General features: G+C 37.0%; 2 protein-coding genes across 3 annotated transcripts; one reads left to right on the top strand and one right to left on the bottom strand.

Annotated features, from left to right (window-relative positions):
- Nucleotides 1-8,264: 8,264 nt before the first annotated feature.
- On the bottom strand, nt 8,265-13,711 carry LOC306773680 (uncharacterized protein). Of its 2 annotated transcripts, XM_079263565.1 has the most exons (3): nt 13,591-13,708; nt 9,681-9,829; nt 8,265-9,586 (listed from the first exon to the last, which is right to left on the bottom strand). In XM_079263565.1, the coding sequence occupies exon 3, from the start codon at nt 9,412-9,414 to the stop codon at nt 8,701-8,703; it is 714 nt and encodes a 237-aa protein (XP_079119691.1). In that variant the 5' UTR covers nt 9,415-9,586; nt 9,681-9,829; nt 13,591-13,708; the 3' UTR covers nt 8,265-8,700. The 2 variants fall into 2 exon arrangements, with proteins under 2 accessions (XP_079119691.1, XP_079119690.1); XM_079263564.1 differs by lacking the exon at nt 9,681-9,829 and having other exon boundaries at nt 13,591-13,711.
- A 1,956-nt stretch (nt 13,712-15,667) lies between these two features.
- atp6v1e1b (ATPase H+ transporting V1 subunit E1b) lies at nt 15,668-22,848 on the top strand. Its single transcript, XM_079263018.1, has 10 exons — nt 15,668-15,740; nt 15,860-15,921; nt 17,078-17,143; nt 18,621-18,730; nt 18,936-19,002; nt 19,081-19,170; nt 19,970-20,038; nt 20,149-20,243; nt 20,325-20,412; nt 22,140-22,848. The coding sequence occupies exons 2-10, from the start codon at nt 15,889-15,891 to the stop codon at nt 22,200-22,202; spliced, it is 681 nt and encodes a 226-aa protein (XP_079119144.1). The 5' UTR covers nt 15,668-15,740; nt 15,860-15,888; the 3' UTR covers nt 22,203-22,848.
- Nucleotides 22,849-23,084: the final 236 nt, after the last annotated feature.

Genomic DNA, 23,084 nt, shown 5'->3' with positions numbered 1-23,084 from the left:
AGCCACTTGTGTGGGTTGTAGACTCCGTCTCATGCTACCACTAGAGTGAAAGCACCGCCAGCATTCAAAAGTGACCAAAACATCAGCCAGAAAGTATCAGAACTGAGAAGTGGTCTGTGGTCACCACCTGCAGAACCACTCCTTTATTGGGTGTGTCTTGCCAATTGTCTATAATTTCCACCTGTTGTCTATTCCATTTGAACAACAGCATGTGAAATTTAATGTCAATCAGTGTTGTTTCCGAAGTGGACAGTTTGATTTCACAGAAGTGTTGTTGACTTGGAGCTACATTGTGTTGTTTAAATGTTTTTTTTTGTTTTTGTTTTTTTTTTAGGAATATATGTGTATATAAATGTATGTGTGTATATATACATATATATATCACACAAACAATTGTAGTCCAGCTATTAGCCAATGAGTACAAATCCATAAAATCAGCCCAGTTTATAATAATTGAGTTAATAACTAATTCATTAAAAAAAAATTGAAAAAAATAAAAAGTCAACCTAAGAAAACAAACAAGTTGCATTAACTTTTCTCTTTGATTAAAACCTGCATCATAAGCACGGCTCTGCCGGCAACTGTGGAGAGGAGAAATGCCCTTTTAACAGTAAGAAAAAGCTCTATTGAGTCAAATTGAGGTGGAGAGGACAAAACAAGGAACACTGACCAGAAAATAAAAGAGAGGCAAACTTTAAAATGTTATGTATGAGTAAATCAACAGTCGTGAGGAAAAAATATGTAACACTGGAAACCTTTTTTAAAAAATGGTTCACCTTCTTGCTGGCTTGCTCTTTGTTTGTTTTTTTTTTGTTTTTTTACAGAACATTTTAAATTAATCTTTAATTAGGTTATTCATGATTTAATAAGTAACATCATCCTATTTTTTCTGAAAGATAATGTCATCAAGCCAAACTGGCGACGGATTTTAGTGATGAAATCCCTGAAAAGCAAAACTACAATGCTATAGTGCTAAGCTAACATTAAACCTTTCTAGTCTTTCACAATAATGCTTCTGTCTATGTAATGTATTTTCCTTTTAGTCTATAACCTTTTGTTAAACAGTAATGTTGAAGAAATGCCTTACACCTTTGTCAACTAATTCATTTTTAAATTAAAAAGATAGTTAGTGTGCTAGCTAACTATGTTTAGCTAGTTAAGCGTCTAGCCAAGAATCTAGCTTACTAGTTTAATTCTCCTTATTTTGTTTTCTTTAAATATTCCTCAGTCAATCTATCTTATGTTTTATTTCAATTTATATCATTCATGTTCTATATACAGGCATGTTAATTAAACATTGGCTATCTTAGTACTTCATCCGCTGTTTTATTGTGCTGATATTGTTGATTTTATTTTATTTTGTCCAGTATTTGTATTGTCCACTCATAATAATTAATACTAACTGAATGGACTATAAAAATTTAGCCTACTGTCCTACTAACTAATACTTACATATTTTTTCTGTGTTCTATAATGTGCCACATGTCTAACTAAATATCATTTCAACGAGGGTGTAAGACAAGCTACCTCTGACTTGTACACATTGTTGCCTGTTATGTAAATAACTTTTACCAGTCCAGAGCAATGTCGCAGAAGCCGTACTTCTCAATTTTTCAAAAGAAAATGTCAAAACTGACAGAGACTCAAATGTTTTTTCTGATCAAGAATTATTCCAAGTGTAAACACTAAAAATGCCCACTTTTCTTCTGTGATAATGATTTGTCTGTTTATTGTTATTACTTCCTTAGTCAGTTCATTTGTAGTTGTACATGTTGATATTATGGCCCTTTTACTTTCTTCTTATGTCTTTGTGTGAAAAATTAAATTTAGTTCATTGGCTGGCTAGCTAAGACTTTTGCTTGATAGCAAGATAGATTATTTTGTTGTCTGCTTCTTGCACTGTAGAAGGCTGTATTGTCCACTCATAATAATCAATAATAACTGAATGGACTATAAAAATTTAGCCTACTGTCCTACTAACTAATACTTATATATTTTTTCTGTGTTCTATAATGTGCCACATGTCTAACTAAATATCATTTCAACATTTTTTTCCATTTCAACATTTTCATTCTCTTCTCTTCTCCATAGTATAGCAACAAATAATAAAAAAAAAAAAAAGCAACAGAAAATATACTCCAGAGTTACAATTACTACAACAAAACAATTGTAGTACATTTCATGTAGAAGAAAAGAAAATTGGAGAAGGAAGAAGAATTAATTTTATTACCCCAAACCCATCCTCATTTCAAAATAAACCAACTGGTAAGAAATACCTTTTTTTTTTTTTTTTTTTTTTAAACTTTTAAACATGTCTTTTCATACAGTTTTAGTATGTACTCTTTATGTTGAATTTAAATAGAAAAAGGATTTAAACAACTTTTAAAATAAGTTTTAAGCGTGTTCAATTATTTAACCACTGAGACACTCATTTGTTTGAGTGTAGTTCTTGCAATAATGTGTTTAAAATCACTTTTTTTTTCTTCTTGTTTCATCATTTACAATAAAAAGAGTTTGCATTCCCGGTGGCAAGAAATGCTTAGCTTAATGCATGATTATTAATGTTTTTCACACAACCAAAAATTACCATTTCAGCAGTCCCGACTCCCAAAACAATTCGAATTAACTCACCAATTAATATATATTGACTGTTTTTGATTAGCCAACAATTTAGCCAAAGTAAATAAACATTTTTTTATCCCTAAACTTTACATCCTTTCTTTTACTGGTTTTTAAAATCATTTTTCATTTTTATCTTTTTACTATGTTTACATTTATTGAATGGAAATAATTTTTAAAAATTAGATTCTGATATTGTGCTCTTGTTATAGCAACGGGCTACTTTAGGCTACTTTTTAGAGTGCTCTACATGTACTTCTGTACTTAATGATGAGCATGCCTATAAAGATAATATATGGGTTCAGATTTAACTGTGACGGTGGTGCAGCACATTTTCTGTCAGAACAGACTGGCTGCAGCTGTATCTGTCCAAACAAAGAAGCACTTTCCTTCCCCTTCTCATTTCAATAGCTGCGTGCATTTTGGATGCAGTGAGGGAGCAGCAGACTAACCGCAACACAGTCAACCCCATTGTTCTTTATTTACTGGTACTAGATGAAAATCAAGAAGTGTCAAAGCCGCTAATGCATAAACAGTTTCTTAGTCCAAAAGCTGCCAAGTGTGACCACAAAGTTATGATCATTATCTGAGTCCTGGGTAACCTTTTCTGGAAAACCTGCAAGATTTAGGATAAGTACGTTATGTTGTTTAAGTTGTTATGTTATTGGATGCAAGAATTTAATTAGAACCAGGATTTCCAGAAATTAGAGAAAACACAACGGTTAGTTTTGCTATCATGTTATTTTTAGTTATCATGGCTTCATCTGTAAATTTTATTTTCAAAGTTTATTTCAAACATGTTGTTTTATTTACAATCAGCACACTCCTCCCTGCCTCCTTCCAAGAAAACACTAATAAATAAAATGAAACACCACAATATTTCAGGCTTCAAACACCGTCACGCCATCATCACCTTTCTTTGTTAAAATGTTCTTCTTCAAGCTTCCAGTTTATATGTATTTAATATTTGCAGTTTGTACCTTCTCTTAAACTGATTTATGTTTTGGCTTTTCCTCAGTCTGTTCAGCTGTTCCATAATTTTACCCCTGACACTGAAATACACGTATTTCTTAACACACCACATATCTAAATGTAGCTTTTCTCTTAAATCATGACCCCATTCTTTTACTGAAACCACACTGTCAACATCATTTAAGAGTAAATTATTTCCGGCTCTGGATATTATTTGTGTTGTTTTAAACTGAATCAAATCTGGACATTTTAATTTCCATGATCTCTATAACCTGCACTATTTATCAGTCTAATGGCCCTTTTCTGCATCCAGTGTGGATGCTATTGTTTTTATACTGATTTTCTATGTATTTCCCCACACCGGTACAGAATAACTCATGTTGGATTAAATTATTCCCATTTCAATTTCCCCACCAAACCTAATTAATGTGTAGTTTCCAACAGACTGTGGTCTAAGACCACACAGAGAAATTTACTTTCTTTATCTCTTTCTACACTTACTTTATCAAGAATTAATTTTACTTCGTTTCTTTTATGTTTTCTGAACAACATAAAACTTGTTTTATTGTAATTTAATGAAATTTTATTTCTATCAAACTACATTTTGTGCAACTCTTTTGTGAACATCTCCAAAAGCTGCTGCGGTTTTACACCAGAACAAAAAACATTAACGTCATCTGCAAACAATGCAAACCTGAATATATCTCATACTGCAAATATCATACCTGATAAGTATTTTTGGACCTAATGAGGCAATATTCTTCAGTATAGACTTAAAGTGGTTTGGCCAAGCTTGATCTACACCCTTAGTGAACACACCACAGAAAAATATGTATATATACGTGTTATGTTTACCGAGGGTGTAAGACAAGCTACCTCTGACTTGTACACATTGTTGCCTGTTATGTAAATAACTTTTACCAGTCCAGAGAAATGTCACAGAAGCCGTACTTCTCAATTTTTCAAAAGAAAATGCCAAAACTGACAGAGACTCAAATGTTTTTTTCTGATCAAGAATTATTCCAAGTGTAAACCCCTTTGTGTCGATACATAGTATTCCTTTTACTGTCTTAAGGGATGTTGATCTGTTTCTAAAGCCAGACTGACTGTCACGCAGCAGCTCATGTTTCTCTACAAAACTGTCAAATAGTTTTTGAACAGTTTTTCTAATATTTAAATGAAAGGTAATTAGAGTAGTAGCCCAGGTTTTATCTCCCGGTTTGTAAATGGGAACAACTTCCGCCACTTCCATGAAAAAACTGAAAAGACAAATGAAGACATGGAGAAGTGATTTTATAACACCATCAATCACACTCGTCACTGTTACCATGTCAATACCGTCCCAATCCTGCTAGTTTTATCCATACAAAGTACAATTTCCCCTCTCACTCTGTTCATCCATCCATACATCCCATTAATACATCTGATCTAATCCACTTCAGGGTGATGGGAGGACTGGGCCTATTCCAGCTGTTGTTAAAAAATACAGTAGCTGCATCTTTGTCTTTCCCTGTCTATCACTGAGGCAGACTTTTAATCACAACCTATGTGTAATTTACTTGTGTATGAAATTTTATGATACAACTATTCATTCCACAGTGAGTGGCAGTGTATTGGATGACTGATGCCTATTGCAATGGGTCATGTGCAAATATGCCATTTTCACCTATGCATATAGCCTACTAGAAAAACACCTTTAAATAGGTGTCCACTGTAATATAAACTATCCATGAAAGGGTTAAGAAATGGACTGGCAACTGTCCAGGGTGTACCTGGCTCTCGCCCAGTAATGGCTGAGATAAACTCCAGCTTCCCATCACCCTGAATTTGACTAAGCTGTTAAGAAAATGGATGGATGGCTGGATGGCTGGATGGCTGGATGGATGGATGGATGGATGGATGGCTGGATGAATGGATGGATGATGGATGGCTGGATGAATGGATGATGGATGGCTGGATGGATGGATGGATGGATGGATGGATGGATGGATGGATGGCTGAATGGATGGATGATGGATGGATGGATGATGGATGGCTGGATGGATGGATGGATGGATGGATGGATGGATGGATGGATGATGGATGACTGGATGAATGGATGGCTGGCTGAATGGATGGATGGATGAATGGATGGATGGATGAATGGAAGGATGAATGGATGGCTGGCTGAATGGATGGATGGATGAATGGATGGATGACTGGATGGATGGATGGATGGATGAATGGAAGGATGACTGGATGGATGGATGGATGGATGGATGGATGACTGGATGGATGGATGAATGGATGACTGGATGAATGGATGGCTGGCTGAATGGATGGATGGATGAATGGATGGATGGATGAATGGAAGGATGAATGGATGGATGGGCTGGGAAGGGGCTGTAATTGTACTGCTTGTCCAGCAAGTGGCAGTATAAAGCTACAACTAAAAAACGTCATTCCTAAATGTTCTTAGTTTTCTTCAGTGATATAAATAAAACCACAATGTAAGCCCCAGAAAATATCAAAGCTTGCTCCATATATGTTACAGATGTATATTTTTTAATCTTCCTGTTAGTTTGTAGTAATCATGTTTTGCTTTTATGTTTTTTAACACACAAAGTTGACAGATTATGGCCGATGCTGGAATGGTGTTTAAAGTCCTGTTCAGGAAGCTTATTCGGTTATCTGGCTCAGTTGTTTCCATCCTTGGGTAGCAGCATAGATTAGAGATTTTCCATATTTTCCTGGAGCTGCTATGAGACAGTGAAATAAAACCAAGATAACAGAGATTGCCATCTATATGAAACACACAGGCTGCTGTAAGGAGAACAGTTTTTACAGCTTATTGTGCTTTTTTTTTCTCACATTGAACATAAATCTAAGATGCTGCAACTTGCAGTCTCATGCAGTCTTTTTTTTAATAATCCGGCAAAAGTTTGGACACCTGCTAAGCAGCAGCCCCTTTAGTAGATAACAGCATATAAAATCTTTGGCACACCTGACTAAAAGTTCTTCTTCTTCCAGCAAAACTTCAGTTCTGTGAAATTCTTTGGTGTCTTTCTGTCTGAAGGTGGGAAAACTTTCAGCTTATTTATGTTATAATTGCCCATTTACCTTTAGGAGAATAATTCTTATCATCTCAATTCTTATCATCCTAAACATTTAACAGATGCATTTGCTAATATCTGTTTTCATGCATTAGGCAGCTATTTTTTCTGCTGCACAAGTTGTTTATGCATTTATTTTTCTGCAAACACGCCTTCATTCAGTGCAACTAAAATATTTTTATTTTCCTTCCTCAGCACACAGGACTTGTTCCCAGGATGCATTAAGCTTGTTTACCTTGGTGCTGCCTTGTTTTGGTGAGCTTCTTTCTTCTATGAATCCTCCATGAGCATTGTTGTTGGTGCACATCAGAACAAAAGTAAACCAGCACTCTGGAGTCAGATAACTCTTAGGTAGAGTTTAGTGTATTTAACCAGAATGCGTTGACCTGGCAAACCTGTAATGGTTGAAGATTCGAGTCACTTTCTGAAATTGGCTGAGAGGAAGTCCCTTTAAAAGTCCTTCTGGTTCTAAAGACATGAGCTTGACCTTAAACGTTCCTGTTTACTACCAGCTACATAGCTTTTATTTTTTGTATTTGGTGAAAGTTTGCTGTAAGAAGGACACAGAACAGAAAGTTGTTCCTCCTGAGACAAACAAATTCTTTTTATTTTTTTAGCTCTTTTCATTTTGGCTTTTGTGAGTTAGCGCTACAGAAGCTACCGGGCAGTTTTTAAGTGCTGTTCGAGTCTTTTGATTGCTATAAAAAAGCATTTGCAAAGCTGAATGTTTTCAGGCTTTACTTCACTGTGACTCAACTTGCTGCAAAAAACTAAAAAGTAAATAAGATGTGAGATATTTCTAATATATAAATTATACCTTAACCTTAAAGTGTGAGCTCATGCATGGGTTTTTTTTTTTTTTTACTGCTGGCCGTCCTGGGGTTGGTACTAGTTCTCCTGGGCATCAAATCTGTCTGGAGGACGGTGGCTTGTAAAGCCTGGAGCCCAGCCAGCTTGTTCGCCATGCTGGTGGGATGCTCTGGCTGGGGTCTTCCTCTGCGGTCTTCTGGGCTGGTTGGGCTTCTTGGCCAAGTCTGCTTGTGTGTTCTGGGTTATTTGCATGATTACACTCACTAAGCTGCTTGCACCGAGTTACTGAGTTATGTTTTAGGTGTTGCAGATTTTTTTTGTTGTTGTTGTGATCCATGTCTTTTTTTCTCAGCTTGTCTCTCTCATATAAAAACTCCTGATGATTGTCAACTTGGTTTCTTACAGGTGGTTTCTGTATTTTTTTCTGTATTTTTTCTGTCTGACTGAACAACTGATCCTGTTGTTTTCTATTCTGTTTATCCTGTTTTCTTCTCACTTTCCCTTATTTTTCTGTTCATTCCCAAACTTTGTGCCCCAGAGGTCCAACATTATTATGTAGTTTCAACATTAACTAATTTAAAAGTGAAAAAATCCATATAGCTCCACTCTGCACAACACAGAAGACCTGCTGTCATGAAGCTGGACAGAACAAGGTTAAAAAAACACAAAGAAAATGAAAAAAAAAAAAAAAAAAGGGTCAATGTGTAATAGTGCTGCCACCTTGTGGAGACAAAGTGAATTAAAGGAAAGTTTGGGAACTGCAGACAAATCTGGAGTTTAAGGCCACTCACAACCCTCCACATTTAATGATAACCTGCATACTTATGAGGTTATTAAATTCTGACGTTTTATTTTTAAATAAATGTGTGTCTGGACATTATGCTTGTACTAAATAATATCTGTTTTTTTTCCCATTTGGTTACATAAAGAGAGACACATTAACACACAAAAAAAGTTTGTAAGTTTTTTGTTGTTTTTTTAAGTTTCACTCGACATGTTCTTTTCATTCCAGGTTTACATTTTTCTGGCTAAACGCTTTATCTTTAGAGGTGAAAGTGAAAAACAAAGGCCAAGAGCTCTGCTGGGAGCTGAGGTAGCAACATGAATCCAAAGAAATCAAATTCAAATCCAGAATTGAGAATTAAACAGGTTTAAAAAGAGAAAAAGCTGTGCTGAAAGGTTGTTTTGGGATTTAAAGGGAGGTTTTCTACTTTTTGCAGTAGATCAGAGCACCATAAGCTACGACACCCACAACGGCCACTAGAGCAGCACCTCCAAACAGCAGCTCAGTGGAGCTCAGTGGTTTGGTCTTTGAGGCGCTTTGCTGTGGCTTCGGCTTCTCGGGCGACGTCTCTTTAACTGAATGTTCTTCCACATCAGAGAGGGGAATCTGTGAGAATTTTTGTTGCTCGGCACTCTTTTCTGGAGGCTCTGCAGCAGTGGGTGCCAGGATAGAAGGAGGGTGAAGGCCCAGAGAAGGGTAAAGCTCCTCTGCTTCAGACGCTGTGGTTGATGGGACCGGGGTGGATGTGGTGGAGGGGGGATCTAGCCGGACAATGGGCAGAGGAGGCAGGGCCATCGGGGGAACCACGTGCCTGAACTCTACTGGCTCCCTCTCCACATGAGGCTCTTCTACTGACACCAGAAGCCCCTCAGTTTCTGGAGCCTGGAGGTCCTCCTTGAGCTCCACCAGCTCTGTGTCCCCACCCAGCACGCTCAACACACTCGCCTGCAGCTCCTCATCTTCTTCCTCCTCTTCCTCTTTTCTCCTCCTCCTCTCCTCTGCCTCCTCGAGCATCTCGGCCTCCTCTCGCTCCAGGTGCACCATGTCGGAGTTGGAGGAGTGATTCTCCTCCCCGGCCAGAACTGCCCCATCGTTGCTGTCAAGGCTTTTGGTGTCCTCGGGGTCCACGTCGCCCATCGTGGACCAGGACTCGGCCAGCAGGCTCTCACTCTGCCACGGTCCAGAGCTCACAGTCTGGGTCAAAGGCAGAGAAGAAGGACTGAGGGATCTGGCTTCTGTACCTCCTCCATCCCCCCTGCTGGGCTCGACTGGGGCCTTTCCCTCCAGAATGAAGCCTGGTTGCTACAGACTGGCAGGATCAGAGATATGACAAATTTTAAGGTCGTGAAGAAGTGAAAATAAATCACAGAGACCATTTAATCAAGTGTTGCACAAATATTCACCTGAATTAAACCTTTACACACAAAGTTGCAGCACGGGCAATGACCCTCTTCATTTCCAAATTATTGACATCAGCCTGCCTGCCACTGGAAAAAGTTGCTCACCTCAACTTGCATGTCTTACTATATTTAGCACCTGTATACATCTCCATCTGTCAACCAAGAGTGAAAGCTTAGTGGTTTACATGCCATGAAAGTAGAGATGCAATGTCAAAATATCATGTTAAAAAAAATCACAAATATAAAGCACAATAATCCCAACAGATAAACCACCTTTTACTCTGAATTATTGTGATTTTAATGAGATTTTAACCCATGTCTGTCTGATCAATTATTTATTTTTAATACGCACATTTGAGAGATGGAAGAGTGAGTGTTTTTAGTGTTTTTATTGAGTCACCGGACAATTTGAATTTCCCTTTTAGGGATGAATAATGTCCTATCTATCTATCTATCTATCTATCTATCTATCTATCTATCTATCTATCTATCTATCTATCTATCTATCTATCTATCTATCTATCTATCTATCTATCTATCTATCTATCTATCTATCTATCTGTACTCTGATTATACATCAACATTAATCTAAATGGGTTTTTTAAAATATTTTTTTCTGATAATATCTCTGCAAGCAAACCTGTTTTCATGAATTCTGGCTCAAATGTGTCTCCTGGTGTCAAGGTGACCTTCTTGTGCCATATCTCATGGCTTTGACTGCAGTCACTCTCACCCTCATGCCAGACCCAAAATAGATTTCTTCAATGCTTCTGCCTCCAATGCTGTATCACATTCACAGCGTGTGGGCCCCTCTGAGATCACTATGGTCTCAGAACCTGGGTCTTAATAGGGATCAATCCTTTAACAGCCTCTCCTGGTCTGTTACGCTTGCAGGTTTTACACCAGTTGTGAATCCAAGATTAAAGAAGTGTTGCTGATTTAAGAAAGCAAAATATGCAGAAGAAATTAGTGATAATTAGTTCCTGGAAAGTTTTAAAATGAAGCAGTAAAGCTGAGGTGCAGAGGTAAGATTAACAAATGAAACTGTATCTGTTGTTACTGTGTGAAAACTTTGTTGGAAGGAAAACAGTCACAACATGTTACAGAAGGAAAAGGCAACTCTTTTCTCCTTACATCTACTTTTTCATTCATTTTTACATTTTTTCATCCTTTTTTTTCAAAATCTTAATCATGGTTTCAAGCAAAAGTGCTTAGATAGATGCTTAGATTCAAGAATGTTGATTGTTTATCAAGAAGATGCCTTCATTATGAGTTATGTCTTAAATATAATAAGGGGAAATTGCAATAAATTAAAACAGTAAGTTTACAGATAGCAGGATTATAAATACAGCATGTTACTGTAATTCATCAGCCTCAATATGGAGAAGACTTGATGCAATACAGAGGGTAGTGAGTGTCGTATGTGCAGATGTTTTATTAATTGTTGCTGTGTTCAAAGATTTTTTTTTTCTAAATATTATTAATAAATAATTAACATTCTGTTTTTATGGCAATGGAGGATTGTTTATAGTGTTACTCATAAAATTACTTTTTGAAGCAGTACTACTGAACTTTGGGAGATTTTTGCTCCCTAAGAGTGAACATCCACCATGCGTCCTGTCTCTTCTCTGAGATCTCTCCTGCCAGTAAAAGTCAGTCTGATGTCGATCGATGCTTGTCTTATCTCTTGCTCTACCACCTGCTCTTTTCTTTTCCTCTCTCTTCCTGGTTATGTCATCTTACGTTCTTCGTTGTTCAAAAGGCCATTGTTATACCTAGCTTCCAACATGTTACACATAAAGCAAAACACAGCAGTCTCTTGATGATCCAGGTTGGGAAAAATATTGTAAAATGTTATTTCTCAGCCTTGAAACCCAGCAGCCCAAGGTTGGTCCCAGGAATCTGCACATTCAATGTAAGTGTGCACAAAAACAAATCAGAAACACTGTTCTAAGGTAGGAAACTTATCATTAGTTTCATGGCATTGCTTGAGTCCTAATATTGCAGATTGACTGTACATTGTTGTCTGTAAAGCCTCAAAATGCTATGGGGTAAACTTTTTTTTTTTTTTTTTGCTTTTTTTAGCATACTTATTAACTTTGTTAGGTTAAAAATGTATTAAGGTCACAATAAAAGTGACAATATTGAGACTTTGAGACCACTTTTTCTCATTTACGATTATACTGTGTTTGGGCAACATGACACCTGTCTCCACAGATGTATTGATTGTGACAGTTGTCTTTTCTTCTGTTTGTTTTTTAATCCCTTTCTAGAGCCATATTTTCATCACTATAAAAACTGAACCAGGTATTTTTTTTTATGACATTTAAGCCGTAAAGGAAAAAGTTGTTGGAATGTTTTGGGTAAGAAACTGAGATCTGACTTGTATTTGGTTCTTTTGTATAAAAGTTTACAACTCCATTGATTATACATTGTCTTAAACTTTTATTTTCCCCAAAATCATATTTATGGCATTTTTAAGTAATGGAAAAGTTGCTATCTAACATTATCAAACCAAGGCAAAGAGTAACAGCTCTGTTTCCCAGCTAATGTTACCTTCTTACCAATTCTTGTACAAATTGCAATTTTTTGCACTGTAAGCATTCTTGTCCAGGCTTTTTTTTTTTTTTAAATCTATTTTTATTTCACATAACATTTTGTGTGTTTTCTTGGTGAGTTTACATGAAAGTAACATCTAAATTCCCTAAAACATTTTGGAAACTCGACGTTTCTGTGAAAATAAGTGTCCATAAAAGAGACACTTGTACTTAAAACTTCAAACAAAAAACACACAAAATTTAAAACACTATTTATTTTGAGTCTCCTCACATGAAAAAATAAACCCTTCTTTAACCTTATACTCAACTACAAACAATGTTGAAAAAGAAATACATTAGCTAAAGATGCTAATGTAGCATGCTAAAGTTTTACTATGCTAACATAATGACTTAATTATCTTCTCTATTGGTGGTTTACTTGTTGTCAGATCATAACTCTTTGCTGTGAACCTGTTACTTGGGACTTTTGAAGCGATGAAAATCAAAGCCTTTATATTAGATTATCTGTGAAAGAAGCTGATGTTGATGTGAGGAGAATCAGGAAATCCTTAAAAAAAAACATTTGCATCACAAAGTTGAGCTCTTGTGATTAAAAGTGAAGTTATTGCTCCGTGTACCAAGAAGTTTATTATTCCGGAAATCTCCTGGATCTTTTTAAAAACTTCTTACAGATTTTTCTTGGTAACTCTACGTCTTAGTGGGCAGACTGAAACAGATGTCTCCTAGACGCTACAGATTTTACGGCCAGCTAGCTACCATGCTGTCTCTACTGCCAGGCTTATTGTCCTGCAGACCTGTGCAGACTTCAGCACCAGCCACAGGCCTGATTTAACTTAACAGTTTGTCACACAAGAACTTTAAAACCTTCCTGCACTTGCACCCACAACAGAGCTCATCTGTTTCTCTGCAAGCTGATAAACTGACCTCTACCCCTTTACTCTGATCTACCTTTACTTACTGTCCTACTTGGGTAATTGGCTTCCCACTTATCTTAGCAATAACAGAGTCATGGTAAATTAAATAGCCAGCAAGATTTAGGGCACGCTTTCTGAGCTAATGAGTGATGAAAGCAGATTTATATCAGCTACGGCATTTGCAGAAGGTCAGCTTTCAATGTCAGTGAGACACTGTTGAAAAAAACAAACTTCTTGTCATTTCTGCCCTTTTCAAGTTTACATTTTGTTCTTTATCAAACACTGACAGCAAGAGTTTTTCACATTTATTCATAAGTGTCATAACAGCGACACCAGACATGACTCAAAGCACAGTTATTCTGAAATAAGAGGAGTTATTTCAAGATTTACTCAAATATTCTGCAACACAAAGTAAAGAAGAGAAGCAATATGTCAGCATACCTTTGTCCGCTCTGGTCAGTGCTGAATGAGTTACTAGATGAGCAGCAGCTCAAAGTGTGACTTGCATTCACAGACGAAGCCACAAGTCAGCAGACAGGCAGACGTGCATGCTGGTGCTGGCACGGGAATAACAAGGTGGACAAGCTGTGCAGAAGTCCCTGTCTCTCTCACCCTCCCCACCTCCCAAATCCATGACATAACAGTTGGCAGGAGAGGAGTCAGTGGCGACTTTCAGGACCGTCCAAACACTGGAAATAATGCAAGTAAACACTGAAATATTTATCAAAAGATGGCAATGGTTTTTTTTGTTTGTTTTTACTCAAACTTTGACCTATGTTAAGTGTCTCTGGAAAGGTCAGTGGATGTCAGTGGGTGAGTGTTTCACTAAGGTAAACAGTCTCTTGAGTTTTATGTTCACTGTCCAAACAGCAGATTATCAGTGAGTCCACAGAGAGCACAGCAGGAGCTGGTGACACTGAGTGGAAAATATATGTCAGGCGGGGAGAAAAGCTATTTCTAAAACTGAATTTTCCAGCCTTTACTTCCCTCTGCTGGTAAGATGTATCACACCTTTCAGCTGTGCAATGAGGCTCATGTGCAGCACCGACGTGAGCAGTAAATTTAGAATCCCATAAAGTAACCTTCAATTTCCATAAAATTCATATTTCTGCCATTTTTCTTCCATTATTTCCACTTTTAAAGAGTAAGCATGCATTGCAATGACACAATATTTTTAATGGTTTTGCTCTTTTTAATGCCTGGCTCATGAAATATAGGACATAAAATTGTATCTGAAGTCTGTATTTGGACACTTACCTAAATGTAATAATGAATTAAATATATACCCAAAATAATTAGCACATGTACATTAATTAATGACACAATAGTTGTAGTGCAAAAAGCCTCCAATAGGGGGCGAAAGACCACTATTAAGGTTGAAACAACATGGATCAATCAGTCAATCAATATTTATTTTCAGAGCACTTTTTAAAAACATATTCATAAGCATATTTTTTAAGCATATTGCAACCAAACGTATCTTTGAAATAATTTAGAATAAGGACAAAAAATGGGTAAATTATAGATTCATGTTGTTACAGAAGTAAAGTTTTACATGTGTGTCAGTATTTCACGTAGAGAGACATGTCGCTGGGTCCACAGGAGAGGGGACTAAAATCTACAAGCTTTGCCTTCAAATATGTAAACTTTTCTATAAATGTATTTATTTATTTATTTATTTATTTTTTGCCTTATTATTTTCGGAGTCGCATCATGTCTGTAATTTGGGTTTCAAGTTTATTTGTGAATGTGCAAATAAAACAAAAAATGTACACAAAAAGACAGTTAGCTGATTCGAACAACTTACTCCATTAATAACCATTTAATCAATATTTAATCTAATGTGGCATGAATAATGCAAACAGCAAATATTTCAAGTCTGTTGTGGAGAGTGCAGTCAGCTTTGCAGCATCTGCTGGGGTAGTAGCATCAGAACCAGAGACTTGAAGAGAATCAACAAACTGATCAAGAAAGCTGGTTCTGTGCTTGGAGTAACTCTGGAGCCACTGGAGCTGATTGTCCAAGGAAGAATGCTGCACAAGCTGATGAAGATGATGGAGGATTCTTCACAGCCTCTCAACAACACAGTGATGAAACAACAAAGTGTGTTCAGTGAGAGGCTTCTTCAGGTCCGATGTAAGTCTGAAAGATACAGAAGATCATTCCTGCCAGCAGCCATCAGCCTCCAGAACAAGACCTCCTCAAATTAATTATTGTCTACTACAATACTGAATTTCCCTTTGGGGATTAATAAAGTATTTTTCATTCATTCATTCATTTAATTTAATTCTTTTCATTCATTAAACAGTTATACTTTTGTTGTCTTCGATTTAAAAGGTATATTATCAAATAAATATATCTAATTACGTTGACTAATGTGCAATAAATATATACAATGAAGTTTGAACAAACTAAAAGAAGAAAAAAACCTTAGTTTCGTCTTGGCTGCTGAGCTTCTTCACCCTCGCACCTGATTGGCTGAACTACCGGAAGTAAACATCATGTGACTGCGCAAATCAGCTGATCCTCCGTAGACATCTTTAGTCACGACTGCGGCGAATAATTCATACTTTCTCTTCTGGGATTTTTCGGTACATTAATTTTGACGTAAATCTCTCATCATAGGACTAAAGTGTCGTGGTTGTTAACGACGGCCTCGTTTATCGGTTTGAAGGTTTAATCGGTGTGTTTTTGTCCTTTTCTCCGACAGGCCCGCGCGGACCTCTGACAGCTGCAACCATGGCGCTGAGCGATGCCGACGTACAGAAGCAGGTAGAGAAGCGATTTCACCTTCACAATGACACCTTTTTTAAACCAGTTTAACCAGTCCCTGTGGAAGGGATGGCTGTTACCTCATTATGGCTTTAAAGAGTCGTGAAATAGCAGTGATTTATGCTTGTCGTGTGTTTTGTATTAGAGATGACATTGAGAGAAGCTGAAGCTAATTTATCACTGAATTAAACAAACACATCATAATACCTGATATTATTATTACAGTATATTGGCAGTGTTTTGGATTCTGAACATTTTCTCTGAAGTGTGTGCTGAAAAGGAATAATCTCTGACACAGAGATGACTTGGTCATAAGCGGTGTCATATTTCCAAATGATCACATGATGAACACATGCCAGGGTCTGATGGGGAACTTGGAGTGAATAAGTCAGAGTGTGAATGGAAAATAATATTCAGAAGCAAAGGAAGTGGTCACGATTGTACATTGAAAGATCTTTATCTCCTTACATTTACTTTTGAAGCATTGTTATGTAGAAAGGAGCTAAATATCCCAATTTTTCACCTGTTTTTTGATTAGATTTTAAACACAAGCGCTAACAAACCAACTCATAGTGAATTAGTTAATTATAGGATATATTGAAAGTGAAAACAAGCGTACAATACATCTGTGAAGGAATAACAAGCCCATACACAAAATTTTCTCTGTATTGAGCCTTTTTATCTTCTAAAACCTTTAATGCATCTTTAAAATAAATAAGAGTAATCTAAATTAAAATATACAATACAATGAAGTTATTCTCAAAAGACCAGGACCACATCTACTTTATTGGTATGATTATAGAACAAAATATTATTTATAAGGTTATGTGGACAGAAATAGTTGAGAAATTGAGATTTGGGGGTGTCTGAGCGGTGTTAAACGAAAGACACTGAAATATTTCTCACTAATGTGTTAGAAACAGGCAGCAGAGTCCCTTCACACCTGCATCACAAAACCTTTTAACAACATGTGCTGAGAGTGTCTCGTTCACCCAGACCTATGCATCATATTACAAAAATGCACTGACGTTTAATGATGCCTCCCTCCAGGATACATGCCAGGCTGCAAACTGTTCCATTGCATGTACAAAATCCATGTAAGTGAATAAAATTATGTGGGGTTTTTTTTTCCTTTCTTCTTTTGTCCTGTCCGCAGATCAAGCACATGATGGCCTTCATCGAGCAGGAGGCCAATGAGAAGGCAGAGGAAATCGATGCAAAGGTAGGAACTCAGCAGTCCTGCAGGATCATGTGATGGACCAGTGTGATGGATTTGGATATTTTCAATTATGAGTCAGTGGACAATTTAGAGATGAGTATAAAGGAAAAACCTCAAGAACAAGTGTAACTCTATCTTTAAAAATGGAGGTTCAGAAAGATGCCACATTTCATCCAAGCCTGAGTTCTGATGTTACTAATTTTAAACGTAGTGTCCTCAGTGCATCACACAGGTCGGTGTATTCACGTCTTTACAGGTTTTTGCTGAGCTATGAGTAAAGATGCCAACATCTGAGAATAGAGACGGAAGAGGTTTCCAGTTTTCTGGATAAAACTCACCACTAGGGGCGCTAAAGAGGCACACATCTTAGTGTGAATGCAAAAATAAAAAGATTTTAGGTTTGATTTGGCACTGAAATATTGATTTGATGTCTAAAAATACAGGTTTTTGTTTTTTAACATCTTGAACAGTGATGTGTGTCAACACCAGAATGCAGTTAAAGCTGGCGTCGGCGTCCTCTTCAATCTCTTTTTGTTGTTTCTGATTGCTATCGTTACTCGAGTCAAAAGATGTGTAGTTTCTTCTTACATCACTTTTGTTGCGATGTTTGTTTTTCATTTATCTTTTTTTCATTAAGATGTTTGTTTCATTTTATTATTTTTTTCATTTTTTATTGTTTTTAGTAAAATCTTTACAAAATGTTTGTAAACAAATATAGTTCGAAATATCTCCTTTTAAGGTTGGCAAATTTTAAAATCTCTTAATTTATTCATTTATTTATTTATTATTAGCAGTTGGTTGGACTAAAACTGTGGAAAACAATGCTTCTAATATGTAAAATATTTTCTTTTTCAAATTTACATGATTTTTTTCAGCAGTCGCTGCTTTTTAGTTGAATACTTTTCAACAACTTTGGAGAGAAGAAAACAAAAGGCCCATTTTAATTTTATCTGTGTATTATTATTTTTTATTTTATTAAGTTCTTATTATTATGGGTAATATAATGTACAGGTAAAAAAAAAAAAATCTTCTTAAAAGTGTGTTTCTTTGTTTTTAATCCTGATTTGTACATATTTTGGGGGATATTTTTTGCAGAAGCTGGACAAACTAAAACAATTGAAAAAGATGAGACATTTTTCAAACTTCTTTTTTTTTTTTTAATTTTTTAAATTAACAATATAATTATTCTCTTATAAAGCCAAGGAATTCTTCCTACTAAAGTGTATAAATGCTCCAAAAATCAGTTCTCAGTAAGAATTATCAATACTTATTTGCCTTTGTAATGATTTTTTTTACCTGTATTTACATTTTGTTGGACGCTTTGCAACATATTTAGAGATAAGAAGGTTAAACTCTCGACACAGATCATCATAAATGAAAGGTGAAAATAAAAGAATGATGCAGCACAAGAGCAAACACAAGGTGATAATAAATCTGAGGATTCCCATTTTCTTAGAACAATCCGTTTCTCCTCCTTTAGGCAGAGGAGGAGTTCAACATTGAGAAGGGACGTCTGGTCCAAACCCAGAGGCTGAAAATAATGGAGTACTATGAGAAGAAAGAGAAGCAGATCGAGCAGCAGAAGAAAATGTGAGTCATGGCGAAACCTTTCTTTGTAACTTCAACCTCTTTAAGAACAAAGAAGCAGCTGTATGGATAACATTGATTTAATTTAAGCGCCTCGACCTGCGGTGACTCTTTCGTAGCCCGCCTCCTCGCAGTCTGCAAGGCTTCCACGTGGACAGAAATAGTCTCTAAGCAGCTCCAATGTGTGTGTTATTTGTCTTTCTAACAGTCAAATGTCAAACCTCATGAACCAGGCTCGGCTGAAGGTCCTGAAGGCCCGTGATGATATGATCTCGGTGAGCCGCCGCACATCATTACGTGTCACTAAGCCAGATGGATTGTTTCAGAGACCCACTGTGTTTTTGCCCACTCAGGACATGCTGAATGAGGCTCGCCAGCGGCTGGCTAACATTGCGAAAGACCCGGCCAGGTATTCAGCTCTGATGGACGGCTTGATGTTACAGGTTTGTTTCCAGCTCCCTGAGCTCCAGCTCCTCACGTCCACATCTCACACGTCCTGAGACCAGCTTTCAGTTCAGAAAACACACAGAAGTGTCTCAAACGGCATCCGCATGTAGTTTATACTGCGCTGCCAGGAGTTTTAATGCTGTTTAATCTGAAAATGACAGGAAGTTTCCAGCTTCACCGCAGTGATGATGACATCCGTGTGAGCGTAGGAGTCTATTTAACCATCATACTGAATTAAAAATGACTCATTTGTCTCTTTGTTATACACAGAATATAAGATTTTTAAAAATATTGTAGCTGCTGTTCTGCAGATCTCTATTAAATATGGATTTATTTAATAACTGCTGTTTGTGAGTTTGGTCAGAGGCCGGTTTATTTGTGGCATCGTGTCCATGTCCTTCATATCCACTTAAATGAGCTCATTAACTGATGTCAGCAACAAAGAAGAGCACTTTGATTTACATTAAAAACTGAAATTGCTTTTCCTGCGTGGTATATTGCTGCTTCTTGGGCACTTTTATTAAATTTGAGATGTCTGCCTGACATCTCGCCAGCAGCAAGCATGTGAGTGGAATTAGCCTTTGCTATATGAGTTAAAGAAAATCTGCCGTTGTCTCCATGAACAAGTCAGAGGCGCATTGTTTACGTTGTTTTCCCCTCATCATGAAATGGTCTCTGTGATCCCAGCATGCCCAGACATGCAGCTCCCAGTTTAGCTTGTACAAGGATCATTTCTGAGGATAAAACTGTATCTGTAAGAGTGAAAACAAACCTTGTTTTAATGTTTCATATCAGGGTTTTTATCAGCTGCTGGAGCCCAAAGTGACAATCCGCTGCCGTAAACAGGATGTTCAGCTGGTGCAGGTGATGCCGCGTTTTTCAGCCATCCAACCATATTTACAGTTTCTGCTAAATGGATCATTAAACTGTTGCTGGAAATCTAACTTAGAATCGCATTGTGCTCCGTTTTCCAGGCATCCATCCAGAAAAACATCCCTCTTTATAAAGCAGCTGTTAAGAACAACCTGGAGGTCCGCATCGACCAGGACAACTTCCTCTCCCCCGATGTGTAAGCCGCGTCACGCAGAAGAAGCAGTACAAGCTGACAAATGATGTGTCTGATGTCTGGTTCATGTTTTTCTCCCTGCAGGTCTGGAGGCATTGAGATCTATAACGGAGATGGGAAGATAAAAGTGGCCAACACCCTGGAGAGCAGACTGGACCTGATGGCTCAGCAGGTGGGCGAAACAGACTCGGAGCTCATTTCCTTTTTTCTTTCAGCTTTATGTTCAGCCTTCTTCTTCATATCTAGCTGAAACAGAATGTATTCATTCTCAATTTTATATATTGAGAATATATATATATATATATATATATATATATAGTATATATAGTATATATAGTATTTTTTAATGTTTTTGTAATCATGCATTAAGTATCTTACCTCTTTTCAGATTTTTATTTTTTTATTAATTTATTCATCATATAAGTTTACAGAATTTTAATTGGGAAACATGTTTTAATTGACTTTGGAACCAGTGACAGCAACATATTTATCAACTTTTTTATTAATCTTTAATTAACTGATTTTGTTAAAGTCACTAAATAAATTTTCTTAAGTTTTTTTCTGATTATTCTTTAGGTCATTATTTCAGAATTACATCTCTCTGTTTTTTTTTTTTACTTAAAATGAGACTTTACACCCTGTTTTGACACATGATGGATGTTAAACTTCACACAGTGGATAAATTCAGTCTCCGATCCTCTTAGTCCGATTAAAGGTCGCAGGGAAGCTGGAGTCTATCCCAGTAATCACTGGGTGAGAGGCAGGGTCACCCTGGACAGGTCACCAGTCCATCACAGGGACAACACAAAAGTGACAAACAACCATTCACACACACTCATTCCTAATTCCAATAATAGTAATAATAAGTCAGGTAATAAAATCTCTTGATGATGAGATGGTTGTCCTGCGGTCTGGGATGAACGATTCAGCTCCAACATGAACACAAAACACTGAAATTTCCCAGATTTTTATTTATTTATTAATCAGCTCTTGAAATAAAAAGCCAAAATTAAACAACTGAAGATTATTTGTTTGTAAAATTAGGGAAATTGAGGAATAACAGAGGTTTTTAGTGTATTTTTTTATTATATTTGTGTAGATGGTTTAACTTAAAGACATGCCTGCAAGATGCTTCATTAGTCACAGCTACATTAAATAAAAGCAGTTTTCACCGTGAAACCTTTTTGTTTTATGTCTTTTTAAGGTAAAGCCAAATTAATAAATTTATTTATTTACGAATGTAAATCTTTGCTACTGTGATTTGACTCTTCAGTTCTTGGTGATTTTACAGGCGCCTGTTACAAACTTTATTCTCATTTTTATGAAGCACTTTTTTAATATAATCTAAAGTTAAATGAATGATTACATGACTTTTTAGATTAACAATCCATTATTGGTCTGAAATGAAATTACCTTTTAAATGCATTCTGACTTAATGAAATTAGTTTACAGCTCAGATTGCTGAAATGTTAAATCTGCCTCGTGAGGGGCTGAAAGTGACATCACTGGTCACAAGATGACTGTTTTGTTTTGTAGTTTTTTTTTTTTTTTTACTGTGTGTATTTAAGCCTCTGAATGACTGACCTTTCCATGAGAGGACGATTTCCCTCCGGCATCTGGAGCCAAAGCTCCCTGGATGATGGAACATCTGGTCTGTAAAGAGACAGAAAGAGGGAAAAATGAACTGTACAGTTGTGTTTTTAAAGTTTCAGGGTTTTGTACAGATCGTTAGACTTTCTCATACACAACAGCTTGCAGGGTTTGTACGTGAACAAACATCGTCCAGCTTAACGCGGCCTGTTTAACGTGAGAAGCCGAAGCAGCTGGATTGAAGCGATGCCTCTGCTTTGCTTCCTCCACTTTGTGACCGTGTTTCCTCTTCTGTCGCTTTGTTTGCAGATGATGCCTGAAATCCGAGTGGCTCTCTTCGGTGCCAATCCAAACCGCAAGTTTATGGACTGAGAGCCTCGGCTGTGGTTGAGACAAGCGCTCCTTTTCTTTTTTTATTTTGTCTCATGAAAGACGTCATTCTTTTGTCTGTGAAATGAAAGTTCTGGTGGAGAAAAGACGCATTGTTGTTGTGTGACGTATTGCTGTATTTTTGTTTCGTTTTTTTTTTTTTTTTTTCCTGTGCAATAAGGGACACGACTGAAGCTGCAGCTCGGCATCATGCATGCTGGGTGGTGCACAGCTGTATGGACTGGTTTACTCTGCTGCTCCCTTTCCACGCTCCCAGTTTACAGTGATTAGTCCGGATCGGGTGATTGGCTGGATGTTTAAACAGGTTGTCCTCTAATCGGATCAGTCTTCATGACAAACACAGCTTCTCTCTCACCGTTTTCCAAGTTTCATGAACCTCAGCAGCACATTAGAAGTTGCATGGGGCATTGTGTAGCTAATGGGTGTCTGCTCCAACCAATCACAAGCAAATAAATGGTATCCTAGAAACCAAACTGGAGACCGAACTCGACCTTACAGAGTTGATTTATCGATGTTACATCCAGTGTACATTATTCCTTTATCACGACTTGACCATGGAAGCGTGTGATATCATTCCAGGAGGTGCCCTGTATGTATATGAGGTTTTCCAGATTAAATTATGTGTATGTGTGGTTTTGTTTTGTTTTTTTGATTGTGTCTCAGTGGAAATGTTGTACTGAGTAAAGAGAAAAAAACCAACACAAAAATCATTAGTCTCTCCTCTGTGCTCTTTCTGACTGACCCATTCATGCTTCATTCATTAGCTTATCACATGGTATTAGTCAGACAAAAATGCCCCAATTATCCAGTTGCTCCCAGTATTATGCCGACAAGCTCGACAGGCGCTGAGATTCCTGTGGAAAA

The sequence above is a fragment of the Telmatherina bonti genome, assembly GCF_933228915.1.
Source record: "Telmatherina bonti genome assembly, chromosome: 23".
Taxonomy (NCBI): Eukaryota; Metazoa; Chordata; class Actinopteri; order Atheriniformes; family Telmatherinidae; genus Telmatherina; species Telmatherina bonti.
This window is presented reverse-complemented; position numbering and strand designations above follow the sequence as displayed.